Source organism: Zeus faber, assembly GCF_960531495.2.
Source record: "Zeus faber genome assembly, chromosome: 22".
NCBI classification, from domain to species: domain Eukaryota; kingdom Metazoa; phylum Chordata; class Actinopteri; order Zeiformes; family Zeidae; genus Zeus; species Zeus faber.
The window spans coordinates 11,492,439-11,508,028 of record NC_137209.1 but is presented as its reverse complement, the minus strand read 5'-3'; the positions used below and the strand labels follow the sequence as shown (position 1 = coordinate 11,508,028).

General features: G+C 44.4%; 1 protein-coding gene across 4 annotated transcripts in view; it reads left to right on the top strand.

The window, feature by feature from the left end:
• Positions 1–6,738: 6,738 nt before the first annotated feature.
• Positions 6,739–15,590, top strand: part of mark2b (MAP/microtubule affinity-regulating kinase 2b) — a 48,191-nt gene continuing 39,339 nt past the window's right edge. For 3 of the 4 annotated variants that reach the window (XM_080022905.1, XM_080022906.1, XM_080022903.1), the window contains exon 1: positions 6,934–7,930. In XM_080022905.1, coding sequence (XP_079879031.1) covers positions 7,880–7,930 — 51 coding nt within the window. In that variant the 5' untranslated portion in view covers positions 6,934–7,879. Of the gene's footprint in view, positions 6,879–6,933; positions 7,931–15,590 lie in introns of those variants that run through there. The other variant, XM_080022904.1, reaches the window with a different exon arrangement.

Here is a 15,590-nt window from a genome sequence, read left to right as displayed (position 1 = left end):
TTGACTTTGAAATGGCCTTTGCAACATCTCTGTAAAGTTTACATTCAATTTCCTTTCATTAAATATTATTTTCTTACCTTCGTGGCTATTTTTGCTATTTATTTGAAATGGTTTCTTAATGTTTTGCTGCAGTAGTTATGGTCATAAATATTCCCATAACTACTTTGTATTTCACCCTTTATAAAAAAACAAAAAAAAAAACAAGCTCCTTAATAGGGACTGATGATTAAAATAAGAAGATCATTAAAATCCACTGGAACTTCTTCCTCCACATTGGGCCACAGCGTTGATTTACAACGCTGTGAAGTGTCAGTATTTGTTGGGAATCTGAGGGAATGATAGTTAGCCTGCTCTAATGCCGAGTTCAGACTGCGCGATTCCGGGCTGATTTTCCGCTCACCGACAGGCTTTTGGATATCGCCGAGCAATGCCCCAGATCGGAGGGGAAATCGTAGTGTGATGTGGTGTGAACTGCTCACGGTGCGATCCGAGAGCTCGCCGTGGCCGGCTGGATATCAAGCAGGTTTAATATCTGGCGGTGCGGGGATCGAGTGGGGAGACGGGGAGACGGCAGTACACCAAGCAGCAGCCGGAACCACAAAAACAGACCTATTTTGCTTGTCTTCTCTAGTTTTCTAATATATTTCTTATTTAAATTCTGCTTTGGTTCGTTGTTTTGGGTTTTTTTTTGCAGCGATCAAGTATATAATAAAAAAATAAACAAGCATTACGTTATCGTGTCATTTCCGGTGTCACTTCTCGTGTGTTTTTGTGACAAAACGTATTTTTGGAGGCCTGACAGACTCGTGGGGGATTCCTCCTGGTGAAAGATCTTGTGACGTGTGACCCCTTGTCGCAGATCAGTCATGAAGTGTGAAATTCTTTTTATTTACAACAGGTGTACTGGACCAAGTGGGAGCCACATGGTGAGAGGCGTTTACGCGCAGGGCTCGGTGGAAGGGCCGGTGTGCCGACGGCTCTGCATCGTTTTAGGTGGAAAATGGAAGGTTTAAAGGTATACAAAGTGCCTCCGAGAAGCTCCGTGACGCGGCAGGATCGTGGTGCGTAAAACGTGGCTTCAGGCAAGAGACGAAAAGAAAAATAGGTTTTGTGGCAACGCGTTAAGGAAAGTAAAGCTTCGAGGTAAACACGACGTCGGCACGAGAGACACCGTGGACACTCGCTTGTTTTTATTGCCCTCGAGGGGGCGGAACCAGACGTGACCTCCTTCAACGGCTAATTGGCCGAGGGGGTTGGCTAGAGGCTTCCCATTGGTCCGTCGTGGAGGGAAGGGCGTTCCCTTTTGACGTAGGTCATCTCAAACTTCCTACTCCTGACTCGATTATTACAATCCTTCCCTTCCATCATTTAATGCAGCTACTAAAATCCTGTTTGTCAGAAAAATCTTGAAAAAGGAAAAAGAAAGCCGCACGCACGAAAATAAACCCGAACTAAACAAAAACAAATGACAATATTGTGTTACCAAGCGCCCACAGTATTTATTTATCATCGGCGCAATTGGGCGGACTGCGTAAGAGTTTAGTAGCGTTTGGATTATTCATAATATGCGGGTGTGACATCCAGAGCGCTCCTTGAAACAAAAACGGGTGTTAATAGAAATAATCCAGGGTTTGGATCAATGAACACACGGAATCCAGTTGTTAGTCAGGTCCTGTCCGCGGCCGTCCCCAGGGGATCCAAGCACAACAAGGGACAAACAGTTTCGCCATCACATTTCTAATTTAGTCATTTCCCGTCCCCCAAAGCTGAGAAAAGTGTCGTTCTGTTACAGTGCGTGGCCCGGTCCATTTGGCGGTTGAACTAAACATGGAGAAGCGGCGCTCAGTTTTTATGCGCCACACATCTGGAACAAACGCCCAGAAAACCACACGTCGGCTGCAACTCTCACCTCTTTCAAATCAAGGCTGAAGACGTTCCTGTCTGCCTTTTTACGAAACCTCATTGGCTTTTGATTCATTTCTTGCGCCGCACCGTAACTTTTATGATGTATTCTATCTGATCTGATAACTGAAATCTCCTTTCTTCTTTTTTAACTTTATACTTTCTATGTCCTTTTATAATGTGTTTCTTTTGCACTTTGTCCTCATGCTTTTGATGTTTGACGTAAAGGACATTGCCTTGTTGTTGAAATGTGCTGTATAAATAAACTCGCCTCGCCGGCTGGTCAACCCCAGCGGGTGTCAGGGTGTGACTAGTGGGGAAACAAAGGAGGAGTTGAATACGTCCGCTGTTATCTCCTTTCGGCGTCTTCTGGTATTTGTCTTAATCTCTGTCGATTGTCCCTTAATGTTTCCTGGGGTGTTACCCCCTCGGCCCCCTGTTACACACTCATCCACCGGGGTAACCCATCTTGGTTATGGTGGATGAACTGGTGGGGTTTTCTCATGGTCGGATCGACAGGTACTTACACTACTCAGAAAAAGTTAGGGAAATTTGGCTTTCGGGTGAAATTTATGGAAAATGTAAAAAGTTCATGCTACAGTTATATTATACCATGAAAGTAGGGCATTTAAGTAGAAGCATGCAATGGTGATTTCCTCATCTCAAAAAATGTATTGAAACAAAAGCCAACAACAGCGGTTGGTATACCACAAAAAAAATTTATAACTTGTCATGTGCCCTTGAGCATCAATTACAGCTTGACAACCACGTCTCACGCTGTTCACAAGTCGACTTATTGTCTGCTGAGGCCTGGCCCCCCACTCTTCTTGAAGGGTGGTCCTCAGGTCATTGAGGTTCTGGGGTACAGAGTTACGAGCCTCTACACGGCGACTCAGCTGATCCCATAGGTTTTCTATGGGATTCAGGTCTGGAGAAAGGGCAGGCCACTCCATTTGAGGTGCCCCAGTCTCCAGCAGCCGTTCCCTAATGATGCCACCTCGAGGAGATGGAGCATTGTCGTCCATGAAGATGAAATGAGGCCTGTGTTGTTCATGCAGGGGCACAATGACTGGATGAATGATGTTATTCAGGTAGTATGGGCTTGTCACTGTACCATTCACAAAGTGTAGGGCAGTTCTGCATTGACTAGACACAACTGCCCACACTGAAACACCACCACCACCAAAGGCTCGTCTGGTGACAACAGTGATGCTGATGTATCTGCTGATACATAGCGCTCTCCTTGACGTGTCCAACATCGTTGGCGGCCATCATTTCTGCTCAACGTGAATCGACTTTCATCAGAGAACAGCACTGAGCCCACTGGTCCCTCGTCCAGCGTAAATGCTTCCTGGCCCTTGCAAGACGATGATGCCTGTGCCCGGTGGTGTGGTCAGGTACCATTGCAGGTCGTCTAGCACGCAGACCACGCTGATGGAAACGGTTTCGAATGGTCTGACTTGACACTCGGGGGCCTCTCACCTCCCTTAAATGTGCCTGGAGTTGAGTGGCATTCATCATCCGGTTCCACAGGGCACTGTTCACAATGAAGCGCTCATCAGTGTGGGATGTGGCCAAGGGACGTCCACTTCTATGCTTTTCTGTGACTCTTCCAGTCTCTCTGTATCTCTGTTGCAACCTGCTGATGACACTCTGTGACACTCTCAGCTCAGTGGCCACTTCCCTCTGAGAACATCCAATTCTAATTGAACCAGGACATTTATTGGTCGATTCATGGATCAAACACCTGTTGAATTTTGCCGTTCAGCTCCTTGTTAGAGAACAGCAAGTTGTGCAAAAAGTACTGAAACATTGAACGGTTGGAGATGTGCATTCAAAAGTTTAGAGAAGGTCAAATTAAGTTCACCTGTAAAAGTTATAGTGCATTTTAGGTTCATCCTGAAATTTCACCCGAAAGCCGAATATCCCTAACTTTTTGTGAGTAGTGTATTTTCTCTGTTCTCCAGTGAATTTGTCGCTGAAGAAAACGGGGAGCAGAACAGCGGGCACAGAGCTCTTTTATCGCGGCAGGCCACAGCTGATAGGCTGTGCATGCGTGCAGGGGAAGCCAATAAGGACGAAGCTAGAGGGCAGAGCCTATGTGAAACCTCAAAGCTTGGTGTTTTTTCAAGAATGTCACATTGCCAGTATATTGTATATGGGGGCTATACAGCAAGATGCAATCAAAAATATAAGCCATAAGAATTCTGGAAGCAAGTTTTATGGACAGATGAGACCAAAAACAATCCATTTATAAAAGTGATGGGAAGGAAGGAACCGGCTGTGATCCACAACCCCACAGCAAGACAACTGCCCTGTGCAAGCAAAGCGTTCATCAATGAGAAAAAGTCACCTGGTTTTTGAATGCAATTCTCTCCAAACTGACCTGGAAAAGCATTTCCAAAGAAGAAGCTGTAGACTTGATGCGGCCTATTCTATTTAGGAGCGACGCAGTGAAGACTCGATACAAAAACGTGTGTTCCTGTAAAAGGGTGAAAAAATAATACATGATTCAAGATTCAAGATTTTTATTTGTCACATACATATACATACTTTCATACATATATGCAGTGAAATGTAATGCAACGCACCCGGTGATAGCACACAATATGTCCTAGGAAAAAAAAAAAAATTCTTTCTAATAGACCGACTAACTGACTCCTAAAGCGTAATACAGTAAGTCGAATACTTATAGAATAAAATAAAAATATATAGAATAAAATAAAATACAATAAAAATAAAATGAAATCAAATGGAATAGATGGAGGGAATATGCTTATGTATATACAGATATGTGAATTAAAGTGGCATGTGAATGTGAATAAAGTGAGGTAGTGTTTGGGATAATACAGCACAGTATACAACAGTACGGCGCAGCAATACAGCATCACGAACAACCCTGAACAGTGACACAGTATGCGGCACAGTATGCGACATACAGTACAGCAGGTAGTGGAGCCTAGTGTGTGGCTCAGTGAGGACCCCTGGTGAGGTCAGCGTTGACAGTTGTAATGGCTTGACATGCGTGTAATGACGTGCATGTAAATATCATAATGTCTCACATTCATCTTTTGATCTCAAATCTCAATGCTTCAAATTTCACTCTGCTGTTCCCGCACTATTGGAGGGCGCTGTACTTGGCCCCTTGCCGCGGCTCCTGGTGCACCTTTGTCACAGAGGCGTCAAAACCCGCGGAGAACCCAACCACGTGCTTGATGACGTTGCAGTACCCGTTCCCATCCTCTTGGTGGCGACAACAAGCAGCCCCCCCCCCCCCCCAAAAAAAAGTTGTGATTGAAGCAAAGTGGCGCTCGCCCGTGATCGCGCTTCTGCGGCCGCGATTCCCAGTAAAAGCAAGGTCGTAGCGTGTCTGAATGGCTCTGCCCTGTGGCCGTTTTGCGGCTGACCCCGATGCCGTGACCGCACCAGGGCTCGATGGCCAGGTGTTTGTAGACCGTGTGGATTTGAAGATAAGGTGAGGTTGGTTGCATGGGTTGGTGCATTTCTCCACAGGCAATAAGCCTTAAAAAAAAAAAATAATAATAATTAAATCAAATCTTAACAGTCTGGAAAAAAAAGAAGGAAAAAAAAAATAATAAATTCATACAATTTAAATACAACTTTCAAATATTTCGATTGTGAAATATATACAAGTAGCCAAAAATACTTCAAGTTCAAGTTCACACTGAGTCCAATATAGGGAAGCAGCCGTGAGTCTATGGTAAGTACCAGTTGTTATATCGCAGCATTAAGTGCCAGGCAGTCAAAGGTTATTTACTCTCTGTCGCTAAACTATTCTCATTATCTGGGCTGCATTTCCTTTCTAGATTCAGGAAACTGTGAGTTCTCTCACATAGCAGAAGCCACCTATAAACCCCCGCCCCGCAGTTTCCTGATCTGTTTTTATCTACAACTTCCTGCTATTGTGTAATTGGTGAGATGTGTGCACTGCGAGACTCCCGGAGACACCGCTGCTCGACAGGTTGGACGAAATGCAAAGTGTCACCCTGGCTTCTGACATTTCACAGTCGAAATGCTTTTAACCTGCACCCTTTTGGTCCGACAGCGATCGCATGAAATGACCCCCCCACGCATGCAACCCCCTAGGGCTTCGAGTGAGGACAGGGTGGGAGCGGACCCTTGCAGTGACCCTTACGCTTGATTGCACTTGAATGTTCTTTCATTTGGGGTTCCGGCCACGCCTGGAAGTCTTCCGGAAAGAGCCGAGACGTTTCGGGGGAGAAGCGAAAGCCTTCCGGAGAGAGCCGAGACGTTCCGGAAAAAGCGGACGCTTTCCGGAGAGAGCCGAGGCGTTCCGGAAAGAGCCGAAGCTTTGCGGAAAGAGCAGCGGCCTTCCGGAAAGCGCCGAGACGCCTCCGGGGGGAGCCGAGTGTGGACGAGTCCTCCCCGACACCCTCCTCCCCCCTCCTCCCTCCTCCCTCCAGTCGTGGTGCAAGCAGCCATGTTGCCGTGAGCCTGTTCCGGTATCAGGGCAGGATCGGGCGCAGCTCTCCGCCTCTCTCTCTCTCCCTCTCCGCTGGCTGACACGCACCTCACAAGAGAGAGGAGAGGAAAAAATACACCCCCCCCCCCAAAAAAAAAAAAAAAAACACACCCCGCTGGTGGCGATAATGGATTTTACAACTTGATGGTCCTTCCTTTTTGACGCCTCGTCGGAGGAGGAGGAGGAGGAGGAGGGGAGAGAGAGAAAAAAGCAGCCTCGGCGCCGCCACACCGCAGTGCAGCACTCCGACGACCTTACGGGAAACCACGGAGATCTCCGTGGATTCTTGGGGGGGGGGGGGATTTTTTTTTTGGGGGGGGGTGAATTCGGCGGAGGAAATAGCATAGCAGGCTAGGCTAGGCTGGGCTAGCTACATGGGCTAACGTCGGCTCGCTAGCTAGTTCGCTCGCCAGGTTATTTCGAGCTCACCTCACCTGCCATGTGAGTTGATCACACAGGGGCTGCTGTTGAGGTTTGTTTGTTTTTTGTTTTTTTTGGGGGGGGGGTGGTTATACTTTTTGGGGGAAGTGGTTCTTTTGAATCCCCCTGTGTTGACTGAAAAGGTCGTGATATCACCGGGGATAACTTTGGCCTGAAAGTTTTACCACATCCCGGATTCTGATTTTTTTTTGTTGTTGTTGTTGTTTTTGTTTGTTTTTGGACGCGGCGGACCTTTCCCGTGGCTCCGCGGATGACAGCCGGGGCTTTAAAACTCCAGATCTCGGCCTCGCCGCAGCGAGCTAACCCGCTAACCGACTGAACCGCGGCTGCTGGACCCCAAACCGTCGCCCAACTTTTCCTGCCGCTAGCAGCGCTGTTAGCGCGGCGGAGCCCCCGTCGGCCCGGTCGCCCTCGCCCATTTCTCCCCGCGTCGCTAAACGCTCTCTTTTAAGTGTTCGCTTTCCACACCGGACCCGAAAGAAGGACGACATCTCACTATTCATCACTATCGGGAGGGGTTGTGGGACAGTGTAAGCCGCCCACACACCTGGAAACCTTCCGGAAACAGCCGAGACCTCCCGGAAACAGCCGAAACCTAAACGCCTGTTGAAAAAAAAAAGTGTTTGTTGTCACACCTCGGCAGACGGACGAGCTGTCGTTCACCTCCCGATTCATCACTGTTCGGGGGGTCGGCGGCTTTGGCACTATAGGCCGCCAAGACACCTGGAAACCGTACGGTGACCTTCCACGTCTCGGCAGAAAGAAAGACGACCCGTTTGAACGCCCGTTGACCAACATGGGACGTGTGCTCGCTGCTAGCTAGGTAGCCAGCTAGCAGGCTAACCGAGCTAGCCGCCGATGGTGGATCCAACCTGTTGATCCGCGGTGCTGCTGGCTGGCTGCACTGGGCTTCATCCGGACGAAAAGTAACCATCTCCCCATTTGCCCCCCCCCCCAAAGTTTCCCAACGGACACTAAAGGATCCTCTCAAATTCGTCTCTTCCTTCTCGCCAACCATACAATAATCTTGAGATGTCAACCAGAATCCCACTGGTACAAGTTATTGAAAACTCTGCTGGCCAGGTAAGACTCAACACTAAGCTAAGAAGATGGATGGATGGATGGATGGATGGATAGGTAGATAGACTTTTTTCATACCCGGAAGGAAGTTATGGTGTTACAGCAGCTCACACCAAAACAATAGGCAGCAAAAATACAGTAATAAGAATAGTAAATACGACCATACTCACGAAACCTAAAAATAGAAACACTTGTCAATATCCCCAAATAAACGCGACAATCAACGACAAATCCATGAGCCAGTGAGTCAAATCATGAACTAAAAAAAAAAAAAAAGAGTCTGTTTTAGTTTGTCTTTCACGCAGTCCTAGTCTTTGCGTTCTTCCTCTCACACAGCCCAGCATCGGGTTTGCCACCCGAGCAGTGATTCAACGTTGCACCGACTTTCCATCAGTCTTAAGGTTTTGCTTTTGATTTAGGTGTCGATGATATTGGATGTTCCGAGCTTCAAAAAGCCCAGTAGTTGTTGCTGGTCATTCAGCAGAAATACATGTACCCTTTAGCCAGCAGAGATGCTAAAGTCATGTTGAAACAAAGTTTGCCAGGCGCTGAATCTGGTTGCCCAACGTGGAACGTGTCGTGCTTACCTGGAGGAAGTGTTTACACTAACTGGTGCAGTTTCACTAGTAGGGTTCTATGTTGTTGGTCAACAGAGTGTGGAATGTCTTCCAAGGTGTTATTTCAGCTCAAACTAAGACTATCAGCATCAGGGCTTGGCAGCTTGGTTTCAGTATTGTGGAATATCCAGATTATTATTATTTTTTTTTTAAATGAGCCCATGTACTTTCCCGACCAAAATCAGATTTTATGTACATTCCAGCCATTTTGGAAATGGCCACATACAGTGGGCACTATTTACTCATTTTGCCAATAAAGAGCAGCAGCGGGGCCAGTAGATTTGCCCATCGATGATACCTCAAAGTCCAAGAGAACATTTTAGCGGTAAAAAGTAGAATAAATTGCAATTTTTGCAACTTCACATGCTAATGAGCCACATCGTAATCATGTAGCTGCATAGCAAAGACTTTAAGGACAGACTTAATTATGAACATAACAAATTTGGAACATTGAGGCATATCCGGGTCATATTTTTCACCAAAGCTGTATTGGCAGATAATAATATTTGAATCACTCCCTTTTTTTTATCTGTTTTAATGGTTGGTCATTTAGGCCGGGCTCTAATTAGCACAGCGACTTAAACCCTGCAGCAGTGTCACGGTTGGGGCTGAGTTCCCATGAGTCTGCAGGGTTCTCTCTGTCACTAGGAGAGGCTTAGCTGCTTATGTCACTCGTTGGATGGGCTTCATAGTGGACTAAGGCTGGCTGGGACTGAAAAGGCTCCAAAAGCACCACTTGCCCATACACATAGATGGGGGAATGACATGAAGCCTGCGCGTTGTACCCATTCACCTGCCCTTGTTGTGCACTCCACATTTGACGATATCACCACATCTGGCACACTGCGATTTAATTCAATAGCCTACGATAAATATGTCTTCCCGCATAAAAGCAATACAGTTACAGCAGCTTTATCTTGTCTCAGAATAGCGGTGGTACAAATCCATTACCCCATGATGCGCTATGCGACATGAGGTTCACGATGCTATTTAAATGAAACTGCGAACAGACATGAGCGAGATTGCCACTTTATCCTTGTCCTCGAGGAACAGGAAAATGTAACAACGACATTCTCGCCCGGAATGGTGTGGATAAAATATTTGAAAATTATTCTTGAAAATGTCATTAAATACAAATTATTTTGAAAAAAGGTTTCCATATTAGAGTGCCAGTGACATAATTCCTGAAGGTGACATTGCGAGTTAAACTTAAAAGATAAATTAATCTTATTACATGCCCTCATCATGTATTGCCACACGTATGTATGTTTCAAGATATATTGCCAGATATATGGCCATATGTACAAACAAGCAAATATTAAAAATAAAACTTGTTTTTTGAAAATACAAATAATATTTGAAACTGTCATTGCTAAATATTTTATTTTGCTCCACAGTGCATATCGTCATGTTTTGTTATCACAAAATATTCTGGTCAGGTCTCCCAATCTCAGACACTTACAACATATCTTAAGACGCAGCAGCCCCCAAAAGATGAACATTTCTTCTCTTTTGTTATCAGACACATGCAAAAACAAATTTGCATTGAAAATGCAATATTAGTTCAAATTTCTTCTTACTGTTCTAAATTGTGAATTTATTGATTATTATTATTATTATTATTTTTTAATCATTCTGCAAGCATAAAAGCATTCTGTTGCGCAATTACTGTGCTACATTTCCGTGTGATGTCCTTCATAATGTTACACCCTCCATCTTTCAGTTTAAATTCAAACCAGAGCAAAGTGAAATAAAAATAAGACCATTCTCTTGGTGGTAGTACCTTTTATAAACTCCCTACAACTGTTATCTAAAGCCCTTGGGCCTGTTTTTGGCTTTGAATGTGTAGTGTGTTTGCTGCAATATGTGTAGCCATTTACACGTTGTATTGATTGATTCATATTGTTGCCTTTTGAATGGTTAAAGCTTGCCTCTATCTATCGCGACGGATCGGTGATTATCATGGGATTCATCACATAAATTATACAGAATTTCACACTATCGGAACTTAAGGTTCCTAACGCCTCCTCCCATTCAAGTTCCAGAGATTAGTCACACACCAAGACAGGTAGCACCCAGTGTGTGTGTTGGTGTAAAAGTATCTGTGAATGTATGAATTTTGGATACAAGAACGACTGGTTATACACTCTGTAAATGAAGTATGTCCTGCTGCTGTCAGTGGGTGTCTACATTTGCGTTTATGTCTGCGTCAGGATGAAGAGTCTCGGGAGGTTTTGGATTGAAGTTGGATAATTGTAGTACCATAAATGGAACAAGAGCAAATTGTGTTTGACTACATCCTATTGGTTGGTTAAAATCGTAAACATTCTTGAATTGAGGCAACAAGTTTTAAACTAGCTCATTAGCATAATTGTTGGGACATTGCTCAAAATGTTAAGTATATACCAAATAAAAGTATTGTTGCGATTTGAGCTTTCAGTTGTGTCAAATGGTCTGAATTGTTCTGGGTAGCATTATAATAATACACCCCTTCTACTGCCTCCACTTGTCATTGGCAAATATATATACTCCCTGTAACTGCTCGAGTCCAGCCCAGGTGAGTCAACGGTAGCCTGGGAGCTGATAGGTGGACATTTAGATACTTGACTCACAAAGGTCCAAACTGTTAGTGTGTGTGTGTGTGTGTGTGTGTGTGTGTGTGTGTGTGTGTGTGTGTGTGTGTGTGTGTGTGTGTGTGTGTGTGTGTGTGTGTGCTTTGTGACAGGGAAAGCGGAGTGAACAGCACACACTCATATAGGTAGGTGTAAGCAAATTTCTATACAGGTGCAGCTTTGCCTGGAACGAAGGTCACGAACAATAACGCTGGCGATTATGTAAGGCTTCTACTTTAGCTGCCACCTGCACGTGATTGGGCGTCCATTGCTTGACTTTCCCATAGGATATTATTAAACCCTGCATTTTGTAAAGAGATCCGTAATATTTGGAAGCTTCAGGTGTTGGATTTCATTTCACTCGTGCAATCATTGGGCCAACCTGGCTGACAGCTCGTCGTCAGGTAGGCTTGGGAGATCGTGCAAAATCGCTGGGGGGGCAGTGATTTACGATTCTATCAGGAAGCGGGTCATCGAACGTAATGTAATGTGGCGAATGCCGTCTCCCTGTTACAGAAGTTCAGGATTTATAATTTACAAGTAAAGTATTTACACACAAACATGTTGTTTTTATTCATTTAAGTCCCATATCAACTGAAAGCAATGGGGAGATGTGCTTGAAGCGGCACGGGACAGTGGGGTAACAAAAGGGGGGCAGGGTTGTAACGGAACAGGGCAGTTCCTTAACTCAGCTGTGTTAAAAATGTTGTTTCATACAAGTAGAAAACAAAAAAAATTATAGAATTTAAAAAAATAAATAGACCTAAAATAAAAACACAGGAAACCAGCACAGGAGTCGGGAACCGGCGCGGCGCCGGTGTATGGAGGAGGGGAAAAAAGATACTCCACTCCAATTCTCCGATACCTCCTATTCCACTGTGGCCGTTGGCGCGTAAATAGACAGGAGGGTCTCAAGAAACCCTGCAGCACAATGAAAGTGATGAAAGATCCCATAAATCAAAATGAAAGACCCACCCCCCCCCCCCCCAACTTGGGGCTGGCATGTGTGGGGGCTCGGGTGCACCACCGCTTCCGCCCTGTCCGTTGGGCGTATATTTATTCATTTAAATATTTATGTTTCTATTTATTTATATGTTCATTTCCTCGTTTATTTATTTCCGCATTCATTTCAAAGACATATTTATTTTTATTTGCGTGCTACGTCCACATACATCCCCTTTGTGCTCGCAAGTGAATGAGCTGCGTGCGCTGCTGCTCAGACTGTCGCTCTCCGGTGCGGGGGTTGCGGACCGGCACCGCACCGGGTGACTTCTGCTGGACCGTCCCTTGCCGCATCCATTCTGGCATTATCATGGCATGCGTGAAAAGGCGCAAGACAGAAATGTTCCGGAATGTAGCTGCGTGTATGAGTAGTAAAACTCACTAGCAGTGCCAGAAAGTTTAATTTACCGGAAACTATGTATGAAAGGGGCTCAAAACAGAGCGAGAGTGAGAGAGCCTCCGCTCCCTCTCTGATCCTGCGGTCAGTTTCAGAACATGGTGAACTGCACTTACACGGCACATCGTTTCAATGCTCAGATTTTTCCGGATTAAAAAAAAAAAAAAATCTGCTATTAATGTCAATTGCCGATCAATGGAGTCGATTGCCGATTTGTCATCCTGACCAAGCCTACTGTCAGCTAAGGTTTTGGTGGTTCAGAAGGTCATGGCCAGACCCCAACTAGGCTTTTTGGTTAAAGGTCATGGACGTGCACACATGAGCTCTCACACACACTCTGGCTAAACGGCTGTGCATAGGAGATCTACGGTGTCATGTCTCAGGACCGTGTTGACAGATTGGACTATAAGTCTGTGTGGCTGTCAAACAAGGCCTATTTTCAGATCCTGGCGATCAATTGGCCAAAACCGACCCGTGTCCGAGTTGACTTGCTCCCGAGGTCATCGGTCATTTTTTTTCTGTACACGAGGCACAAATAATTGTTAGTCACTGTTTTATCTATTTATTCATTCATTCATTCATTTATTTATTTATTTATTTATTTATTTTTATTGTCAGCATCATACAGTATCAAGTCATGTTCCTTTGATTTCAATCAAGTCAAACGAAGATTAGAGAATATTGAGTTTTAAACTAAGAAAAATCTTTCCACTTTCCATCTCATTAGGTCTACATTATTGAGGTTTAACCGTAGTATTGAAATCTACCATTTATTTCCATTAATTTAATTACAAAGCACATTTTGAGTAGAGGGAGTATTCTAGCCCCTTCCATACAAGGGAAAACCAATGAAAAATGGTACTCCTTGTGTCCCCTATGTTTGATCAGTATGACCTTGGGCCGCACAATTTAGAATAAAACGAAAACGGGATTTTCTTGTTTAGAATTGAGATCAATGATTCTGTCACTATTCTTAGGGGCACTCACATCTCATAGATGATTGAAAAGGCCCCAATGAATGTTGGGTCACATGGAGGTTGCGAAAAGAGCGATAAAGAAATAAGTGGCACACTTTCAGGTAGCCGAGGCAACCACATCATCATGTGATGTCTTTGTGAAGTCACAGTTCTCACCCTAGAAAGCTTGGTGTTTTGGATGTGCGGGCAGTTTATGCCAGAGAAGGCGGCACATACATATACACAGACATCCACTTCAGTCTGGTTTTTAATGCACACTCTGTGGCAAATGCCAAACCCCTGTTCTATCATAAACTATTATACAAATTAGGAAGACCAGTCACACAACCAATTTGGTCCTTCAAGTAAGAGCATTTACCAATGGAATGGCATATGAAGAGGATGTACAGGCTTATGGAAGATCCAGATTGAAGCGTGTTCTCTGGTCACCAACCTGGAAGGACCTACATCCGGAGTTCAGAGAGGTGTTGTCCCCCACAACTGAAGGACATGCAAGGACTGCCCTCCTCAGGCCACCTCATGCAGACATTACTAGATCCCAGGTAGAGAGGGATTCTTTGAATATAGATGTTTTACACGTTGTACTGTTGCCCGCATAAGAAAATTTGCTCATTGAATGGGTGTCAGTCTGTAGCAAGTCTTATTTATTTTATTGATATTATTCTATCCACTTACTGCATTACGTTTTAGGAATCGATTAGTTTCAGTTAGTTAGCTAGGTAGGTAATAGGTTAGCTATTATGTTCGGTTTAGTAACTATTGTGCATAATCTCCAGTTGCATAGCAAAGACATTTCACTACATATATGTATGAACGTATGTATATGTATGTGACAAATAAACCTCTTGAATCTTGAAATCTTGATCTTTAATAGAGAAAACTACCTACTGTGCAGTCGGACAAATTTGTACCTATTATGTAGCCAGACACCCAACAAAATGCAAAAGGATATCATTTTTACAGACCCTGTATGGCCCTGGATCATCAGATCCCTATTACATACTATACAGTATACTGTCTCTGTCCGCTCTTGGTGCAATCCAGTTGTCATTGGTTGATGAAGCTGAGAGAGAAATTGTTTTTTAATGCAGCTCATCTCCCTAATGCAAATGCAGTAAGGTGGTTGTCTTGAAGCAACGAGATTGCGAAGAGGTATAAATTGAGATCATAATTCCAAAACAACTAATTGTGCAGCCCTCGTATGACTCACAACTGAATCACTCTATTGTCCCCTTTCCTGTTGTACACTGTTCCCTGTCTATTCATTCAGCGCATCTATCAGATTAATAAAGACAGACCGATGAAGATGGAAATATGGCTCTGATTCTTCAGTTGTTAGCCCTGCCAGGGTGCCATTGTTTTCCTTGGTAGTTGGTGCAAGTGGATTTGTGATGGGTTTGCACTATTAATTGTTCTTCAATCACCTTGTCCACTCTTTATCAGACTTGGTGACCCCCAAAAGAGTCTTCACTGTTGATGGAAACTTGGGTTAAATGGTGAGGCAGGAAGCCTGCAGTTTCTGTTGAATGGAAAGCCAGCTTATTAGAAGGGCTGAAATTTTAGCTGTAGCTCTGGCCTAATTCAGTTTGATTTGGGAGATCTCCTTTATTTATATATATATATATATATATATATATATATATATAAATAAAAATCTGGAAAAGCTATATATGACAGCATACTGCTGCTCATCCCTTATTTAAACATTCATCATACTTTAAAATGTTTGGCTGTGCAGTGTGTCATTAATAATATGTGGATGAAGATTGCAGTGGGCTGGTTGATATCACTTTATCGGACTCAAAGCCTCGCAAAGTGATACAACATGCCCTGGAGTTGTTCGCTTAATATACGTTGGTGGAAACAATACTGAAGGTGTGCACACTGCACACGTGTGTGTGTGTGTGTGTGTGTGTGTGTGTGTGTGTGTGTGTGTGTGTGTGTGTGTGTGTGTGTGTGTGTGTGTGTGTGTGTGTGTGTGTGTGTGTGTGTGTGTGTGTGTGTGTGTGTGTGTGTGTGTGTGTGTGCGCGCGCGTGCGCATGTTTTTTTTTTTTTTA